General features: G+C 42.6%; 1 protein-coding gene across 4 annotated transcripts in view; it reads right to left on the reverse strand.

Annotated features, from left to right (window-relative positions):
- The window catches only part of NTM (neurotrimin), a 946,501-nt gene that overhangs the window by 8,481 nt on the left and 919,471 nt on the right, over positions 1-18,549 (reverse strand). For 3 of the 4 annotated variants that reach the window (XM_012729578.1, XM_012729579.1, XM_004689086.2), the window contains 4 exons: positions 14,223-14,357; positions 11,899-12,019; positions 6,895-7,046; positions 3,950-3,985 (listed from right to left, as the gene is read on the reverse strand). In XM_012729578.1, the coding sequence (XP_012585032.1) occupies positions 3,950-3,985; positions 6,895-7,046; positions 11,899-12,019; positions 14,223-14,357 (444 nt within the window). The remainder of the gene's footprint in view (positions 1-3,949; positions 3,986-6,894; positions 7,047-11,898; positions 12,020-14,222; positions 14,358-18,549) is intronic. The other variant, XM_004689088.2, reaches the window with a different exon arrangement.

Below are 18,549 nucleotides of genomic sequence, written 5' to 3' on the forward strand. Positions count from 1 at the left end.
TCTGAAGAGAGACTCTGAATGGGTAAAGCAGTCATAGCCATTTACCCAAACCACAAGTGGTGCAGGGGTGGGATACATCTGTGGTTCGGGAGCCCACAAAGTGGAAGGGTTGCTGCTTTCAACTCTGCTGGAGAAGGACACAGTGAAGGTTTCAACTTCATAGTTTAGCTGGTTGGAACTTTCAGAAAGAGAAATATATTGAAAGTACACTTTCCTACAGTCCTCTAAATACCTGAAGTGATTTTCATGAAGCAAAGATCTACAAATAAAGTGGGCTTCATTGTTCCTATCAAGCTATTTTTCCCAGAATCTTCAACAGGTTACTTCAAACAAGATCAACACTCTTTAACATCTGCACAAGTAAAGGACTCTGAGACTCATCCTTAACCTCTGCTAGAACTTATCCTTGGACTTTTCCAGATAGAAATGTTTCAATTCTTTAAGTACTTAAATATCTTTGACCCTTGCTTATCTCTCACCACAGTGTGGGGGGCAAGGTAGGGGGGTAATTTGCCAAGATATTCTTCATGTTCACTGTGCTAGGTACTCATGCTGCTCCTAGTCCGCCCCACAGAGTAGTGAAACTCTCATCTCTGTCATGTTTGGCAGGCTGAATCTAGTTCCTAGAAGTGTAAGCTTTGTTTTTGCCTCCACAAGGAAACCTCACCAAATGCTCAAGTTCAAGTTAACTCTTGACTATGGAGCAGGCAGACATCCTTCAAAACCCTTGTATGTATTTGCCTCACTTAACGCTTGATGGGATGTGTGAACTATCTGTTTAAATTTTAACAAGAAGAAAGGCAGAGTGGGGAAAAATCCCAATAAATAAAGGAAAGAACAAGAAAAAAGAACACCTCTCTCCAATAACTATCTGTGGTCAATCCATAAAGTGATCTACCCAAGTCCATACTTGCAATTGGAATTCCAAGCCTCAACGTAACCAAAGGGCTGTTGAGTCTCATGAGCAGAAAAGGGCTGTTTACATGTTAGGATGGGTATGCTCTTAAAAGAGGATGAGATTTACTTTTTTTTTTTTTTTTACATCTTCTATACTTAGACACATGTGACATAGAAAGAGTAACTGCTGGGTGGCTGGGCCTAATTAACAACCTTTAATCCTCTGCAGGAAGAACTGATCATCTCATCAACTGCATTTGTTTTTTTTTTCCTTTCTGATAAAGAGTTGACTTTAGTCCCCCATTATTTAATAAGTTGGTTTGATGGTCACTGGGAGTTTCACAGATATGAATCACCCAACATTTCCCAGCCCACTGAAACCATCAAATCTGACTTCATGCCTTAGAGATAAAGAACAAAGAAACTATGGATGGGAAATGAACAGCCACTGAAGTCACTGAGCTTGTAGTGTGGGTCCCTGCATGCCTGTGAGGTGTGAGGGTACATCGCTGAGTCCTTATGTATCAGGCACCACCAAATATTAATACAAGAGTGTGACATGCAGTCTGCAATCTGTTGTGTTTGCAAAAGGGGAACAGAGAAAAACTTCAAGGGTGGCAGAAAATGCTGAGGAGATATGAAATTCTCTTATCAAAGGCTTTCTAGTCCATCTAGATATTGGGTAGCAAAATAGCTTTGAACTTCTCTTAAAGCCAAGTGTTGTCTGTCAGTGGAAAGCCACAGATTCCTATAAATCTTACTTGGTATGGCTAAGATAACATGAGCATAAATTGGGGGTGGTCCCTGAGAAAATAAGTTGCTCTCAATTCATTTGGAAATTTGCAAAGATGGAGATAAAGATGAAATATGACATAGGGGAATGAGGGCAATATTTCCCCAGGTGCAAAGTCTGTTCCTTGGTTGGAGGAAAGAGACTAGTAGATGAACACTGATCCAAATCTCAGGAGGTTCATATGTCCGGAGTCTACAGATTTTGGCCCTGACTGGTTGCCCTTCCACTGAACGAAGGGGTTGAGAGCATCTTGAGCATTAGTATCAGAAGCTGGCATAGGGCACCGCTCACTTGAGTTCACTGTAAACAGCTGTAGGAAGGGAGGTGGGTAGCTTTGGCTCAGCAGGTGGGCAGGTAACATCACCTTTTACTCCTGGGCCTCTGCTGAGGGCCAGGTGGTGACGATTTTTTTTTTCTGATAGTTTATGTTGTGGACCTTGGGTGGGACAATGCTCCCTCTGTCAGGTGAGCTAAATACTCATGGAACAAATACTGATAGAGTTCAGTTAAATACTAACTGCTTAGCAACCACTACCATTTCTAAAGCTCCTATTTCCGCGAGAAAGAAGATCTAAGTGACCAGAATGTGCTTCATCACTTCTGGAAGCACATCCTAAAGTATCATCTGTCTTAGCTCCAGACTCTCACACTTCACTTTTACCATTTTTTAGCTACTTTTCTAATGCTTTCTATTTTAGATCTGTGAACATGCCTCACACCAGGGTTCAATAAACCTCAGTTGAATCATAAGATGAACCTGAGTGCATCCATTGACTGCACTTTTCCCCTTGATTTCTTTGTTTCGTTTTCCTGTGTGTGGTGCATCACCATGGTGTTCTGCATCACCAAGGTGAATAATGCAGCCCTGCATCCTTTCATGATGAAAGTATTTTTCCTGATCTGTCAAATAGCTTCCCATATAACTCATTCCTTTCATCTCCTCCAAGTCTCATGCCATCTTCCAATGATTGTTTGCTTAGCCAGATGGGAATGGATGAACGGGGTGGTGGTAGGGTGAGTGGGATGAGAAGGTTCAGGGACCAGGGTGGCAGGCAGGCAAAGCCATTCCCCTTATTGTTTTCAGAACTGCCCTGTGGTCAGCACTGACCTTAAAGGATAAAAGTAGGACAGGCAGACTCTTCTTTTATTCTGTCCCTTGGCCTGGGCCCACTTCTTCCTAAATGCTTACAAAGGGTCTTAATGAATCTCTCATGGTCGATGAGTGGGCTGTGCAAATTAAAGCAAGAAATGTAGGAGTCTGGCCCTTTGTGGTGGTGCAGCAGGTTAGGATGCAGCACTGTAAGCTAGAGACAGCTGTCCAGTGTGAGTTCGATCCCCGGGCCCCGGAGTTGATTGTGTGGTGTGGCAGACCTCTCCCGTCTCTCCCACTGCTCTCCTCAGCAGTGTACTTCATCGATTTGTCTTTTCTGCTCCCACTCAGTCTCTAGTGAATCGTCTCACTTCCCCTGCACCTCTGACCTGTACCCCAATTTGTATGCATAAATAAATAAATAAATCTTAAAAAAAAAAAAAAGAAGAAGAAGAAAGAAAGAAATGTAAGTGTCACCTACAGGGAGGGCTTGGAGTGGAAGGGGCTGCAGAGAAGAGGTCAGAAATGAGTTAATGAGCCTCTGTGATGTTACACTGATGCAAGTCCTTTCAGTTTGCAAAATGAGTCAAACTCTTCAAGCATTCTCAGTTGAATGTTGGAATAACCTTAAGGAAGAGAAGGCAGACAGTTCTGTTTTATGGGGAAAAACTGAGTTAAGGGAAGTTTGGCGATTTGTCCAAGAGCAAGGAACACTCAACATCAGGCTCTGAACTAGACGGTGGCACCGGCTCCAGTCTGCAGCTTAGTGAATGTGGCATGTCATGCTCCACCGGGCTCCCCTGCAGACCTCCTTGTGAGACAGCAGATGTACCTCAAGTTTGCTTCTATTGCTGAAGGGACATAGATAGGGCTCGATCTGAAAACTTTCTGTTAGTGGGGACTCATTCTGTTAACCTTTTGTCTTCACACAGATCTCTGGGCTTTGAGATGCTAATGATGCCTCTTTTCCTTTCCCCCCTCCCGGGAGTGTGGGCAGCAGAACAGAGCAAAGGGAGCTATCCTTGGAGTTTCACCAGTCACATCTATTACTGTCCTCTAAGCAACTGTAGAGTAGGAGCCTCAGGTAATGCACAAGGAGAAAAGGGGTTGGGGGGGGGAGCGAAGCTGAGGAAGGGAGGGGGAAACCATAAAGCAATGGGGATACTGACCTTGCAACAAAGTTGAGCTTGTAGGCTCATTTAGTTCTATATCGGGTGAGGGACATATAGGAGAGAAAACATGAAAACAAACACATATATTATATACAGTAGCTATATATTTGCCATATATAGTTTGTATAATGCCTTTCACAAACATCTCTGGAGGGATGGGTAAATAAAGACACAAAACTAAAGGTGGCAAAACAAGATGCAACATGAGAAACACTGAAAGCTTAATGTTGCCATGCCTGGGTGGGATGGTGGGCGGGTGAGCTAGTCTGTGACACCTTTCCCAGTGCAGATGGGTTAACACTTAGCTCTTGCTCTGCTGGGACACTGACTTGGCGATGAAGGACCAAGCTCCCTTTACAGATGAGATTTCTCCCCCACATCCTCAGCCCCACTGTTTCACTTGAGAGACCAAATTCAGGACTTTTGACCCCCTGATACCACAAGTGGGACCAGGTCCCCAGGGAACCGCAATGTTTCCCTCTGTGGGAGTAGCAGCCCCTGAGACCCTGTGATCTCTACAGCCTTAAGGGACCAGATGCCCAGAACTCTGTTTCTTCTTGATTAGAGGACCACCCCTGCTGGTTTGTGTATCCTCAATGACAGTGACCACCTGGGCAACCTTCCAGGCCCAGTGTTTGGTTTCCAGGTCAAGTGGAGAGCGTGCAGGATGTTCATGTCCTAATGGGTGGCAACGTGGTGATAATTTAGCTGGCTTTCTGTGCTGCTATCAGGAATGGCTTCATAACAAAATTTGCATATTCACATAAAGGTTGCTTTCTAACCTGTGCATGCTCGAGTTGAGAGATCTTTTGAGGATGAGAAATGACATGAATCATGCTTCTCATAAATGTGTATTTATCACCTTAATGATGGTGAACTTCACTCAATTAGGAATTTAGGGATGCAATGTTGTCTGGCCTGGTTGAGGCTAAAGTCGAAAAGATTAATGCTCATGTTATGTATTAATGGGATTTCACTAGCTCTGTGGAACCATGTCACCCATGAGGCATTTCTATGATGGTGTGCTTTCAAAATAATCTCTCAGCTGAGGCCACAGCATCGGTTTCTGTTTGGTTACATTTGGAAAATATTACCAGCTTTTTGATTCCTTTTCAAGTCTTAACATCCTGCAAAGCCTGGCTCTGGATGTCCTGTGTTGTTCAAGAACACTTCTGTGTACCCAATCATCGTTGTTTGACCCAGACTTTCTCAACTTATTTGAATATAGACTGTCATTTTTTAATGTAATTTTTAAAGAACACTGGACTCAAGAAAGGTGGCGACTGTTAGGAATAGCTCAAATGAACACAGTGGGGAGGCCCATGTGGAGGCAGAGGTTTTAATTGCCACACATGGGTCTGCTGAAAAGAGATCTATTCCACATGCTTCACTGCTTTCCTTGTCAGAGAAGCCAACTGTTTTGCTCTTAAAGTTTACTTTTCCCTATTCCCATCATAAGATGGTTTAAAGGGAGGAGACCAGGGAATCAGACTGAGTGATAAAGCCAACAGCAAAACCACTTTGGGCCTCCCAATCAGAGAGCAAGGAGGTTAAAAGGAGAAGTAAAAAAACAGGGTTTCTGGTGTGGAGAACAGGGCAGAGGGGGTGGGGGTGGAGGTGGGGAGCATGGGGAGCCTTACATTTGCAAGGCAAGAGAAGGAGGGGTCCCTCTCTTTGTAATCCTGGCCCTTCTGTTCCTGCAGACAGACACCTGCCAAAAAGCCAAAAAGGCCTGACAAATGTGAGGGGCAATTATGACTATCCCTCTGTGAGAGATGTCAGACGGATCCATCACTCTAATCACAGCTCTGCCCATTCTGAGCTACCAGCTCTGGGATCAAAGGCAGCCTGCCTCTTCCCAGCCCTCTTGGATAAAGCAGGGCTTTATTTATGTGCTGGGTTGAAGGTGGACAGAATGTGACTTGAAAGCAGACATGGGTCAATGGCTCAGCCAAGGTGGGCTCTTCTGGGCAAGCACAGTCCTGAGATGGAGGGGTAGGGCAGGACTTGGAGTTAACATGGAGGGTGGGGGCTCCATCTGAAAAATCCCAAGAACTTGTTGGGGTAAAGGGCTTTGTCCTTGAAACACCTGAGACTTAAGGTATGACCTGTAGGGAGAATTGCCTCTAAGGAGCAATGAGGCCATCACCACACTCTGGGAGTCTTCGTGCTGACAGGCACACCTATCCAGGCTCAGCACCAGGATGCCCTGGCATCCCAGACTCCCACAGAGCTGGCATGAATTTGTCCTTTCATTGATTCAGTGTCGTTACCAGATAGGCAATGAAAGCATAGCAATTTGCCCATAAACCCTGGTCTTTTGACAAGTAGTTGTTTAATGAATTAATGTATGAATGACTGTGTGATACTGTCAGGATGGCAGGCTTTTTGCTGGATGAATATCTTCATCCAGGCAGACAACACCCTTTGACACAAATGAAGACACAGGGGGAACCCCCACTTTCTACATCAACCCCACCTCTGAAGCGAACATTTCCTTTTTGTAAATAAAATCCAGTTTCTCTCATGTCCTGCTGGCTGGAAACAGTTTTGAAAATAGTAACACTGTACACTAATTCAGTGAACAAAGTGTTAAAGTAGTAAATGGGCTCTTTACTGGTGTGCCCATTTAGAATCCCCATGGCCAGTTTAAGAGCTATCACTGAGGAGAAAAAATGAAAAATTACTTCAACCTCCTGAAGTCCTTTCCTCCTATTTCAGGATTTTTCCATTATACAGTGAACTTTCAACATTGTTTTCTTTGTCTTGCTGTTTACTTTTATTCTTGTAGTAGACCAGTTCCCTGGCCCTCCCCTCCTCTCCCAGCTTTCTAGTTCCCCTCACTCACCCCCCGCTGTGCTGGTCCTGAGTCTCCTCTGTGGCTGCCTCTTCCTCAGAACCTCCCTCCCCCTTCTCCTACCCAGCTCCAGGCTCAGTCTTACCAAAGAGTGTGATGCTGGCATTGGTGTGGCCCAGCTTGTTGGAGGCCACACAGGTGTAGTTTCCATAGTCGTGTTCAGAGACATTGAAGAAGATGAGTTTTGAGAGGAAAGGTCTGTTTTCCACTTTGACCCCCTTCTTTCCTTCCATCAGTCTGAGACACATAAAAGAGAGGCAGAAAAGGAGAAGAAAGGCAGTGTTTACATTGTTCTCATAGGAAGAAGACAGACTCTGGAATGAATGATCTTTTCATGGCAACCTTCCTGACATCATTATTACCACCATTTTTGCTACTCATCTACACAGTAGGTTCACACACTTTCATGCACAGAAAGCATTTCCCTGTGGTTATGTGTGTGCCTAGAGCTAGGCCCATAGATACTCATCTTCCTATATATATTTAAGTTCTCTGAAGGCAGGTGCCTTCAACCAGTATACTGGGCCAGCCATGTGACATTAAAATAATACTATTTACACAGTAGGTGCTCAAACTTGTGGACTTAATTGGCATTGATGATGGTGATAGAAGATGGTGATGGTGATGATGATAACAGCCATGGCAAGGAAAAACTCACTCTTCAGAGAGAAGAATAACCCGAGGGGGTTGAAACACAATGATTTTCAAGCACCTGGGTACTCAAATTTCCCCTTAGGAACTTGAATCATTTTGCAGTAATACCTTACTTTTGCTATAAATAGGAAAAAAGAAACAGGGCTTGTTTTTGCTTGACGCTGGGGCCTCTGAAGTGCTTGGGGGAGGAGACTTAAACAGAGTGTCCTTCTGGAGGAGGTTATAGGCTTCAAAGACTATAACTCCATAGACTTAAGACAGTGCCCCGAGTGACTCATATTCCACAAATGTTCATATTGGTGTGAAGGGATACTGAAGAAATACTCCAGATAGTGGGGGAAATTGTCAGACAACCATGGGTTCCATTATGCATGGACAGAGGAAGGAGAAAGTTGCTCTTGGGGTTGGAAGGGCCATTCCCTCTGTCTTAGGAGGTTGTTAGCAGTGATTCCTATTACAATTACATGCATAGAAACTATATGCCCAACTCTCCCTTTTAGAAACTCTGGGATTCTCTGTTTCAGAGAATGGGCTTTGAGCCATCTTCTACTTTCCCTGAAACAATCTGCCTTCTATGCCCAGAAGTTGAGTCTGTGCTACGAGAAGTAGAAATGCTAGTGGGGTTGGGGGTGGGGTGGGGGGTCAATGCTCTGAATGGAAGATCCTGAGGTCACAGACTTCAGCTTCTGATGAAGACCTGGCTGGAGCAGGATTCATGGAAAATCAACATTCAGGTGGGCACATAATACAGCAGGCTCAGGGGGTTTTGTGCCAGGACAAATGGCTGACATCTTAGTCATCAAATTGAGAAAGGAAATTCTCAGGCAGAATTTGGAAGCCTAGTAAGACAATGATGAGAAAATGCTTTATGAACTATAAAGTGTTACTCCAGGTGATGTGATTGTATGGAGACAGATGTTGAGAACACGGCCTGCCCCTGGGGCACAGAACACTTAGGTCCAGAGGGCAGCTGCTGTGTCAGTATCTGAAGGTGTTATCTCCTCTTGAGTCAGAAAGGTCCTCTCTGCCACCAACGCTTATGCAAACCATGATCCAAAGAGAAAGTCAGCCTCTGACTTCCAGTCTCACGCAACATCTGTCTTCAGGGACATTAGAAGGTTATTCGGAGGAACTAAAGTTGCGTTTCAATATGTAGCTTTTCCCTCTGGGAGCATCTTTTCCTCTTTAGCTAGGGGCAGTGAACTGGCCCGAGTCCATGAACTTCATTAAAATGAGCACACTGTCCTTAAGGAAGGAGGTGTCCGGCTGTGTGACCAAATGCCACCTTCCTACTTCCAACTTGCTTTGCAGATATTGATGCTTTGGGGGTGCTGCCCAAAGAAGACACCCCCATCCACCCTCCGGGAGGCTTCCTTCCATGAGCCCCTCCAGCGTACTGATGCCAGTTGCCATCGTGACGCCATTCCTGGGCTGGGGAGGAAGCCTTCACGTGCGAACCAAGCTGTGAATTAGATTTCTGCTCAGCACTGGGGAGGGACACTCCGCGAAGCCGGCTCCTGTTTGGCAGCTCTGAAATGTCTTTAGCTAAAAGGAGCGCAGGGTGGCCAGCGGCACTTCGCAGCACTTTGCAGCTTCTGGGACGACACACTTGCCTTTTCTCCATGTGGTCGCACATTTCCTTACCCCATACAGCTCGAGATTTCAATTTCTTTTTTAAAGATTTATTTATTTATGCATTAAAGAACTGGGGTACAGGCCAGGGGTATGGGGTAGGGGGAGTGTGTGAGAGGCTTCACCAGAGACAGAATGGAGAGAAGAAACACACTGCTGAGGGGAGCAGCAGGTGAGACAGGAGAGGTCTGCTGCATCATGTGGTCACCTCCCTGGCTGGGGATTGAACTTGTGCTGTAGTAGCTGCAGACAGGTTGGTAGTGCTGAGACTTAACCCCATGCACCACTAGGAAGGCCTAAGTGACTTCAGTTTCTTTATGAAACTCTAGGCTTTTCACTGGCCCCTGTCCCCAAAGAGGGTGGCCCTGGTTAAGCACAGGCTCCTAGTTCTTCTCCTTTGAAACATACACACAGTGAACTACAGCTGGTGGATGCTAGTGCTTTGCTAGAAGAGACCTCTTGGCTGAATTTGGAGTAAACTGCCTGCCCCACAGCAGACTTCTTCATTTGGGTCAGAATTCCTCTCCTCTCACCTAGGAAGTGAGCTGACTAGGAGCTGATATCCCCCCAGGCAGATGCAATATACCTCCTAGACCTGCTGGGAGGAGGTTCCTGGGCAACCTCTGTGCCACAGGATGGCCAGGTGGCCAGAAGGACTCAGGGTAGAGACCCTGAAGTGGTGTCAGGACACAGCACTGGTCATGGAGACTCAGGAAATACATACGTGAGCAGTAAGTGCAACTGACCAGGTGAATTCAATCAGAGAAGGCATCTCCATGAGAAGAACTCAGATGAAGGAGCATCTCCCAAATGTCCGAGTCATGGCCTCTGCACACCCCCAGACCCTCCAGACCCTCCTTTTCTCCATGGGTTTGCAGAGCCTGACCACTAAGTGTGGAGCGCAGCTGGGAAAACCCAGTGTCCTTGCAAAGCTCTGTTCTTGTCTGTATCACTGCTGTTTCTGCACGGCAGAAACTTTCTACTTTCCCCCACATGTTCTAAGATCTCACCTTCCACTTCACTTGCTTGCATATTTTCTTCCTTAAGGAATTAGAAATATAATATGCTGATGAATTTTCAGAAATAGACAGTTAAAGTTTCAGGAACTGACACTGCAGCTCATTTGTGTGTGTGTGTGTGTGTGTGTGTGTGTGTGTGTTCTGATACTAGAGTCTCAAACCTTAGTTTTTATCGAATATAATAAGAAGGGAGGAAGGGGTATTTTGCAGAAATGCCACATATTTAAAAAGAAAGCCAGGCTTATTTGTAGAGACAGTACAATTGTTTGCCTCTGTGTTCTTGAGGAGGGAGAGGATAGCAGCTATTTTTCATTTCTTTATGGGTTTGCACCTCATAGTCTGTTTTCATCCTACTATCTATGAAATGGGCTACATGAATACATTACAGCTCACTAAGATGTTGTCAGAATGCATGTCAGGGCCTCCCTGGTGGCCTAGGGTTAAGTCTCAGTGCCATCCCTGTGAAGGCCTGAGTTCGATCCCCAGCCAAGGAGGTGACCCACATGGAGCAGCAGACCTCTTCTATCTCACCAGCTGCTCCCCTCAGCAGTGCATTTCAGTAGATATGTTTGTTCTGATCCTCACTCTGTGTCTGGTGAATCCTCTAACCACTGTATCTCTGGCCTGTACACCCCGTTCTTAGAACAAAAAGAAAGAAAAAAACAAAACAAAGCAAAAAAGAAAGAAAAATAATGTACTTAAAATTGAGAAAGTGCTGCTTCTCATTTGGGAGGATTCTGAGGAGACATGGTGAATCTTAGGGTGAGATGACATGATTGATTTGAGACAGGGCAAGTTTTGATGACTTGATCGACCTCATAAAGAACGAAAACTAAAGCACACCTAAGCTACTCTAAACAGAAGGGGCACTCGTGGGGTGACCCTTGGCTGAGGGCTCTTCACACTGCTCTCCTGTTTGTACCCTCTTCACACCTTCCCTTTCTCAGCCTCTCCTGCTCCATCACGCCTGCCTGCTCTGCAACCCACAGAACTCAGGAGTTGTGGGGACCCCCCCAATCCATTTTTATGAAAGTGTTCTGAACATGGACAGCTCTTGCTCATTTCTTTGTTGTTCACCCACCTTAAAATAGCTCTTTGATAACAGTAATTGTCATGTTGCCTGACTGTACTGAGCTGCTGAACCCTGTGCTGACGAGCCATTTGGTGACTCCTCGCAATGACAATCTGCAGTGAATCACAACAAATACTCCGACTCTGGCTGCAATAATGAGAGAAGGGAAGAGTCCCTTTCTCTTTTCTCCTACAGAGAAAGAACTACCTGGGCACAAAGGAGGGCTCGGCTGGGTCACCGGCTTTTTTCTACACCACCACTGACTGCGTCTAGAACTGAAGTGGAGACAGCCGGGCAAGCTCCGGCTAACTTGTTAGCCACAGCCAGTGCCCGTCAGCACCCCTGATGCCTTAATGCAAACCTGAGAATGTGTTAAAAATAGCGTCAGGCAGAACACACTATTTTCTTGACCTAGAAAAAAATCCACAGTCCTGTCAATGTTCCTGGTAGCCTTACCATGGAGATTTTGCCTTTCTTAAAAAAAAAAAAAAGTTTTCTCTCAGGTCTGTTGTTTGTTGAGTAATAATTCTGAATAGCAACATTCACAACAAAGCTGAAAGGCATTAATATTAAGAAGGAACTAATTTGCACATTATTTGTCTCTAGAAAAAGGAAGAGAGGGGAGAGGATTTTTCTGGCATTCATTTGCAATTATCTAGAATCAGGAAAAGCTCCCTTTGGGGGGGGTGGGGGGAGGAGGGGAAGCCTTTACCTTTTGTCATCCTTGTACCACTGGAATTCTGCAGAGGGGACTGCTGAGGCTTCACACTGCAGTGTCCCCTTCTGTCCCACGGGGACACCTGTACCCTTAGCTTCTGAAATGTATGGTGGATCTGTAGAGAGAAAATATTCTGTAGCAATTTAAAATGCATTCTAGAAGAAGACAGGCTGCCTCCTTCACTGATTGTATTTTCCCCTCATTGATGCACCTCTGCTTACTTGAGCTGACAAATTGCTATACAAATTGTGCCAGAGAATAAAGGTACTCAACATTGTTCTAAGGAAAAGCTTAGTCTTCCTAGTATTTATTGTTTCTGTTCTCCACTGTGCAGAGATGGAATGGCCAGACATTCAGGCATATTTGCTGTTTAAACTTTTTAACTTTCATAGGAGGATGCCAAGCCATCAACCCTACACCCCATATGTTGACAGGCAGCACCTTTAATCAACCTTATAGAATTTCTGCACACTACTTCTTGCCAGAGTATATAACCTCAGACTATTCAATTCCCATCAAAAGTTCAATTGCAAGAAATAATATTCATGGAGAATTGCCTGAAGGATATACAGATCAGTCATTCTTCTAGGTATTCTAAAATGGGTCCCTGAATCAAGCCAGACCAAAATAGACCTACATACTTGGCCTGCATTTATCTGAAGTCTTTACCAACCAGTTCCTATAGCTTACAGTGAAGTGCATTATGAGGAATAGCCGTAATAAACTTACTATTCTGTTTATTGCAGAAATATCACATGTAATATTGACTACCCCTCATTTGTGTGAGATACATTCCAAGACCCCATGTGGATGCCTGAAACCACAGACAGGGCTGAATCCTGTATCTTTATACTGTTTCCTTCCCCTACATACCCATGACAAAGTATAGTTTATACATTCCAGCACAGTAAGAAATAAAGAACAATAACAGATGATAAATTAGAGCAATTAAACAATACAGTATAGTAAAAGTTACATTAATGTGGTCTCTCACTCTCTCTGTCTTTCAAAACAGTTTATTGTATGTCATATTTTCAGACTGTGGGTAGCTGAAGCCATGGAAAGTGACACTGCTAATAAGGGGGTACTATCATACCTCGGAGAATTCTATTCATGGGGAACCTACACAGAAATCGCTCTTGGATCTCATTGCCAGCAAAAGTGTTTCTCCCAAGCAATTAGTTTGATTTTGTGTTATGTAATAAATGCTAATGTTGTTTCCATTCTTTGCTTTAGCAACCCCAAGCCAAATTCAGTATTTATCACTGATAGTATCTATTTTCATCCACAGATATATCCTTGGTTTTCACTTGTTTTTCTTTTGCTCGTATTTCCTTATTCTCTAGGCTAAACTTCATTAACTGTAGAAAAGTCCCTTCTTTGAAAAAAAAAAAAAATGTGGTGGCATTCTTAAAATGGTAGCCGGATTATTACCTGCTTCCTTGCATCTTAAAGAGGTGTGACTTCATTAGTTTCGAATTGTAACAGAGACCAAAATATTCAAGAGTGATTAATCACCCACATTTCTCCCTTCACTCCAGTCAAGATTTAAAAGAGAACGTTTCCTTGTCTGCTGGTATGGTCCTTGGGTTTACTCTCTTGGACTTCTTGGAAAAGGCACAGAAAAGACCACTTTCAGAGCGTTATGGAGAACTGAGTATAGTGAGGGACCAGAGCCAGGAGGAAAGGGAAAAGGAAACGATGTTGGATGTCGGAGAAAACTAGGACTTGGCAATGACGTCAAGAGCAATGACCTGCACGTGTTTGGGATTCTGTACTTTTGTTAGTACACATCAGGTTTTGAGTTATGCTGTCTAACATGTGTATGTCTATTTAAATTTAAATTATGAATGTGCATCATATAGAATTGCAAAACATATATAATTGTAAAAGGATGACATGAAATGAATACACCATAAATAGAAATTGCAATATTTCCTGCGTACACATGCATTTGTTTTGCAACCCAATATGGAGATGACTGATTTAGACAGTGAGAAGCTTGGGGACATGAACAGTAAAATATGAGGGAAATTGAAATTTGAACACATTTATATAAATTATGCATTGAATGCCATTTAATGATATTCCAGAACTATAACTCAGGTTTGGGATTATATTAAATTGCAGCTATAATTCTTTTCTTTTCTTTTTTTTTAAACCGGAGTTTGGAATTGTCACTTTTGCAAGCAGGGCATGGGCAATGACGTTGCACGATTTCGACCTAGTGTCAGCAGTGGGTTAGCCCACTGGCTCAGCGCTGTGGCCGGGACAACCCCGTCTCCTGCACATGAAGGAGGCGGTTGGCGCCCACTCACAGTTCACGGTGACCTTGACTCTCCGGACCACTGGTGCAGCCACGTCATTCGAAGCACTGCACTCGTAGTCCCCCGACTGCTCCCGGGTGATGCCCTGGATCTCCAAGTATTCATCTTCACTCACAAAGCCCACAGCTGCAGAACACGGTGGAGGAAATGGGAGAAAAACACCAACAATAAAAAACTTAGAAACTTAGATCAAAGCATCAGATGGTTATTATACCTGTCGAGCATTTTGTCACTTCCTAAATTCAGATTCGCAGGGCTTATGCCAATTCCCCGCCCCCTCGCCGCTGTTGAAAAAAATCCCCAATTTGTCCTCATTCCCCCCTGGGCCTTCTGAAATGTCTGTGTTCCTACTTGGACTAAGCACCATAAGTGATTAATAATTTTGACATTTACACTGCCCAGATCTTACCAAACAGTCCCAGTACTGGGACCTGAGTTAGGCACCTTTGATGAATATTAACTCTTTATGATTTCAAGGTATGATTTGGACTGCCTGCCTGGTATATATATATACCATAATGGGCCTCTCCCTGGTAGCACACTGCTGAAAGCAGGGCAGTATGAAGCTCTCTGAAGCCACTGCAGCATGAATTGGATCCCAGGCCAGGGAGTTGACCCACATGGCACAGCAGACCTCTCCTGTCTCACCCACCGCTCCCCTCAGCAGTGTGTTTCAGTAGATCTGCCTGTTCTGCTCCCCACTCTGTCTCTGGTGAATCCTCTCATTGTCCCTGCACCTCTGGCCGGTACCCAGTCTGTAAGCATGAATACAATCTTCAAAAAAAAAAAAAAAATACACATAAGCTACACAATGCAGTGGAGACACTAATAAAAATACACTTACCTATGTGATTTTAGAGTTAGGCAATCAATTAGATAGGCAGAACCCATTGTATAAGTTTTGATCTGCAAAAGTATTTGGGCAGAAGAAACCTGAAGGCTAATCAGCAATGGACACTCTACCCCTAACCTCAGATGCTGCAGGAAGTAAAGCACGAGACTCATCATCTTATTGTCACCTCTTCATCCTGGCATTCCGTTTCTTTAGTGAAAGATTGTGAATACTATCAATCTTCTATCTACTGGATTTCCTATCTGAGGTCTGTCTAGGAACCTTTGATTACGGAAAGACCATGTCATAAAAACCCCAATAAGGGGTCATATGATTTTCCCCTTCCTTGCAAGTCAATGGGGAAAAAGTTACTGCATACATTCTGGGCTATCCTGCCACCTGTGTTGCAAAAGAACAATTAGCTTGACAATATATTTTATCATGCACATTACTTTTAAGAGTAAAAAGGGGGTGCTAGTGATAATTATTATGGGGTGACTTGAATTTGTTGAGATTGCCCCTAACATCTGAAACACTTCTTCCCAGGCATAATATCTATACAGTCTTAATATCTCACAGAAGGGCTTAAGTAGCAAACGACAAAATATGCATGAAAGCATGTTCATGTGCCACACACCTGTTGCTTTATTGTTAGTAATCCTGTAATCTGTCTGGAGGCACTGATTCAGATGCAACAAAGTGATATCTTGAGTGATACCAGAAGGGGGATAAACTCACATTTCTCTCCAGGTGAGATGTCTCCCAGCCCTCATAACTGTGTGCATATATGTGCATATATATACTGGTCCCAAGTATGAAGATGAATTAGTAAGAAATTATTAATACAAATAATGAGGTCTATGTATGACATATGTGTATGTAAATTCTGATTGTAAATTTTCTGAGACATTATTTAAGTCACTATTTTTCTTTTTGTTAAGAGAATAAAAAAATCAATAACAATAATAATTACAAGATGACAGTATTGTAACTAAGGACCACTAACTCTTCAAATCCTCTGTGATTCCTTGCGCCTCAAAAGAAAGTAACAAATCCAGACTGTGCATGTCCTCACATTTCTTTATAACATATGGAACTCTTCAATGTACAGTCGGAAATTTTACATTCTCTTACTCTTTTCTGTTTACCAACAGAAAAGCAGATCAGACTTTATCTGCTTTATAGTAAAAGTTATCACATTCACTAAAAGAATCAGGGGTATATTAAAAAGCACAAAACAAAAAACTTTTGGTTTTTAGCATTTTGAGTAGATAATTAGCATTAACCCACAAAAAGTCATAATCTCAACCAGTAAGAAACTTCTAGAAACCTTTATTATCATTTTCTAATTATGATGGGTGGGTATGTTAGACTTGATGTGAGAAAGGGTGGAGGAAATGAAAAGAGTTTTAAATGAAGAATTTGTAATTTTTTTTATGTTGTCATTGTTTATTTGCTACCAACTTGGAGTCTATATTCATCAGATCTTCCCCCGATAGAATGTTATAATTACTGTGCAAAGCATCTCAGAGACCAGTGTCACACTTAATATTCCCATTAATTTTAAATGGTAGTCCTTGGTACATATGTGTGGCAATTGGTGTCATATTTTAATTAGGCTTGCCCTACACCATCTGAAATTAATAATAGCTCGAATTACCAGTGTAATTTATAAATTAACAGTGCCGTTGCATTAGGAAATAAATTAGCTCTGGACAGCTGTTTCTGGATTGAGCTCCAGTATCATAGCAGTGACTGGTAAGACCTCAGCTCTCCTAAGAGGCTGTATACTACACTATCAAAGTAGCAAATAAAAAGACATAGGGTTATCTGGGTCTCCTGTTCTTCTTTTCTACTAAACATCATCCATCCATTCCATCTTTACCATCCAAACTTGCTCTTTTGTGATCACAGTAAATGATACAAGGACCAAGCTTTGTTGAGTGTTTGGTCATTCTGATGGAGGAGTAGGTGGAGGGTGGAGGGGAAATCACAGTCAAAGACTAAAATGCAAGTCCCAAAATATTAGGGTAATCACTAACAAGAAGGCATCATATTTTCAGGGGGAGAGGACATATGTATCAGTATAATTTTGTATATTAACATCAATGAAACATATGCGGTGAAAGAAGAGGGTGACTTAAAATGTCAAGAAAATATGTTTTTTATTGATCCAGACTTTTATTACCAGAGGTGCATTTACATTTAAGTCATCCTACAAAAAACAAGACTGAATTTTACTATCAGTTGTCCCCCAGAGCAAATTTATCATTAAATTATAGAGAAAACAACTACCCCATTGTTTACCATTTTATATATATATATATATATATATATATATATATATATATATATATTACACTGGATAAAGGGAAATTAACTCATATATATTAAAATACATTATAAATTTTGGCTTTCATTGTCATTATTTTTCTCTGTTGTTTTATACATGGTAAAACCAGAAAGATCATCTGTGTACACATACCATACATTTTGAATCACCAGAAATGAAGCTCCATAGGGGATTCTGAAAACAAACCAAATCCCCAAATCCCATTAAACTAAAATCTGAAATTTTAATGATTTGAGGACAGATTTCCTTTAACAGCATTTGAGTTCTGGTTATAAAATGAACAATGTTTTGTTATTAATACAAAGAACTCAAAGTTTTGGAAGAAAAAAAAAGACCCAATTACCAGCATATATTTTTCAAAATGCTAAAGGAAATTCTTGGTGAAGAGTTACTAGGGAGTGGGAGCAAATCACTTGATAAAATCTTCTGAAAATAAACTCTTTGTGGTCAATGGCTTCTCATTTATAAGTCTGCTTTTACCTTTGAGAAAAAAAAATATATCTTTGGTGGAAATGATATGCTCATCTTCCTAAAACATCCCCTTCATCATGTCACACCTCTCTAGACACTAAAATGGCTCTCTATTTTCTGTAACATCAAACACTAACTCCACTGCCTTATCAAAGCCCTTCCTAAAGTTGCCCTGATCTACTCATCCAAATCTATCTCCCATTAGTGCTGTGTGGAACATAACAGATTACCATGGTAAAGAACAAATGTTTGGGATCAAACTCAATCCTCTATCTGCAAGTTTCTGATGTGTTAAGTGACCTAATTCCTGTGGGCCACCCTGTCTATATCTGCACCATTCAGTTAAGATAATGTTATTTCCTACTAGTGGTTCCATTAGGATGAAATACAGCAAATGGAAAAGGTAGTTAGTACAGAAAACTTCCCCTGGTGTTCACTACTGTAGTCATCAACACTGTCACCAACACCAGTGACACCACCCTTACCATAGCTCTTAACCAGGCTAGGTTGATTGTCATCTTGGATAAACATGATTCCTTTTTCACAAAATCACTTCTACTGCTTAAAAGCTATGTCATTTTTTCTACCAAGGCAAACACTTCTTAACTTTCAAATACCAATTTTCCATGAACATTTTCTGTAATGGGTTGAATTGTGTTTCC

This window comes from Condylura cristata, unplaced genomic scaffold (genome assembly GCF_000260355.1).
Source record: "Condylura cristata isolate star-nosed mole 26May11 unplaced genomic scaffold, ConCri1.0 scaffold00025, whole genome shotgun sequence".
Classification (NCBI taxonomy): Eukaryota; Metazoa; Chordata; class Mammalia; order Eulipotyphla; family Talpidae; genus Condylura; species Condylura cristata.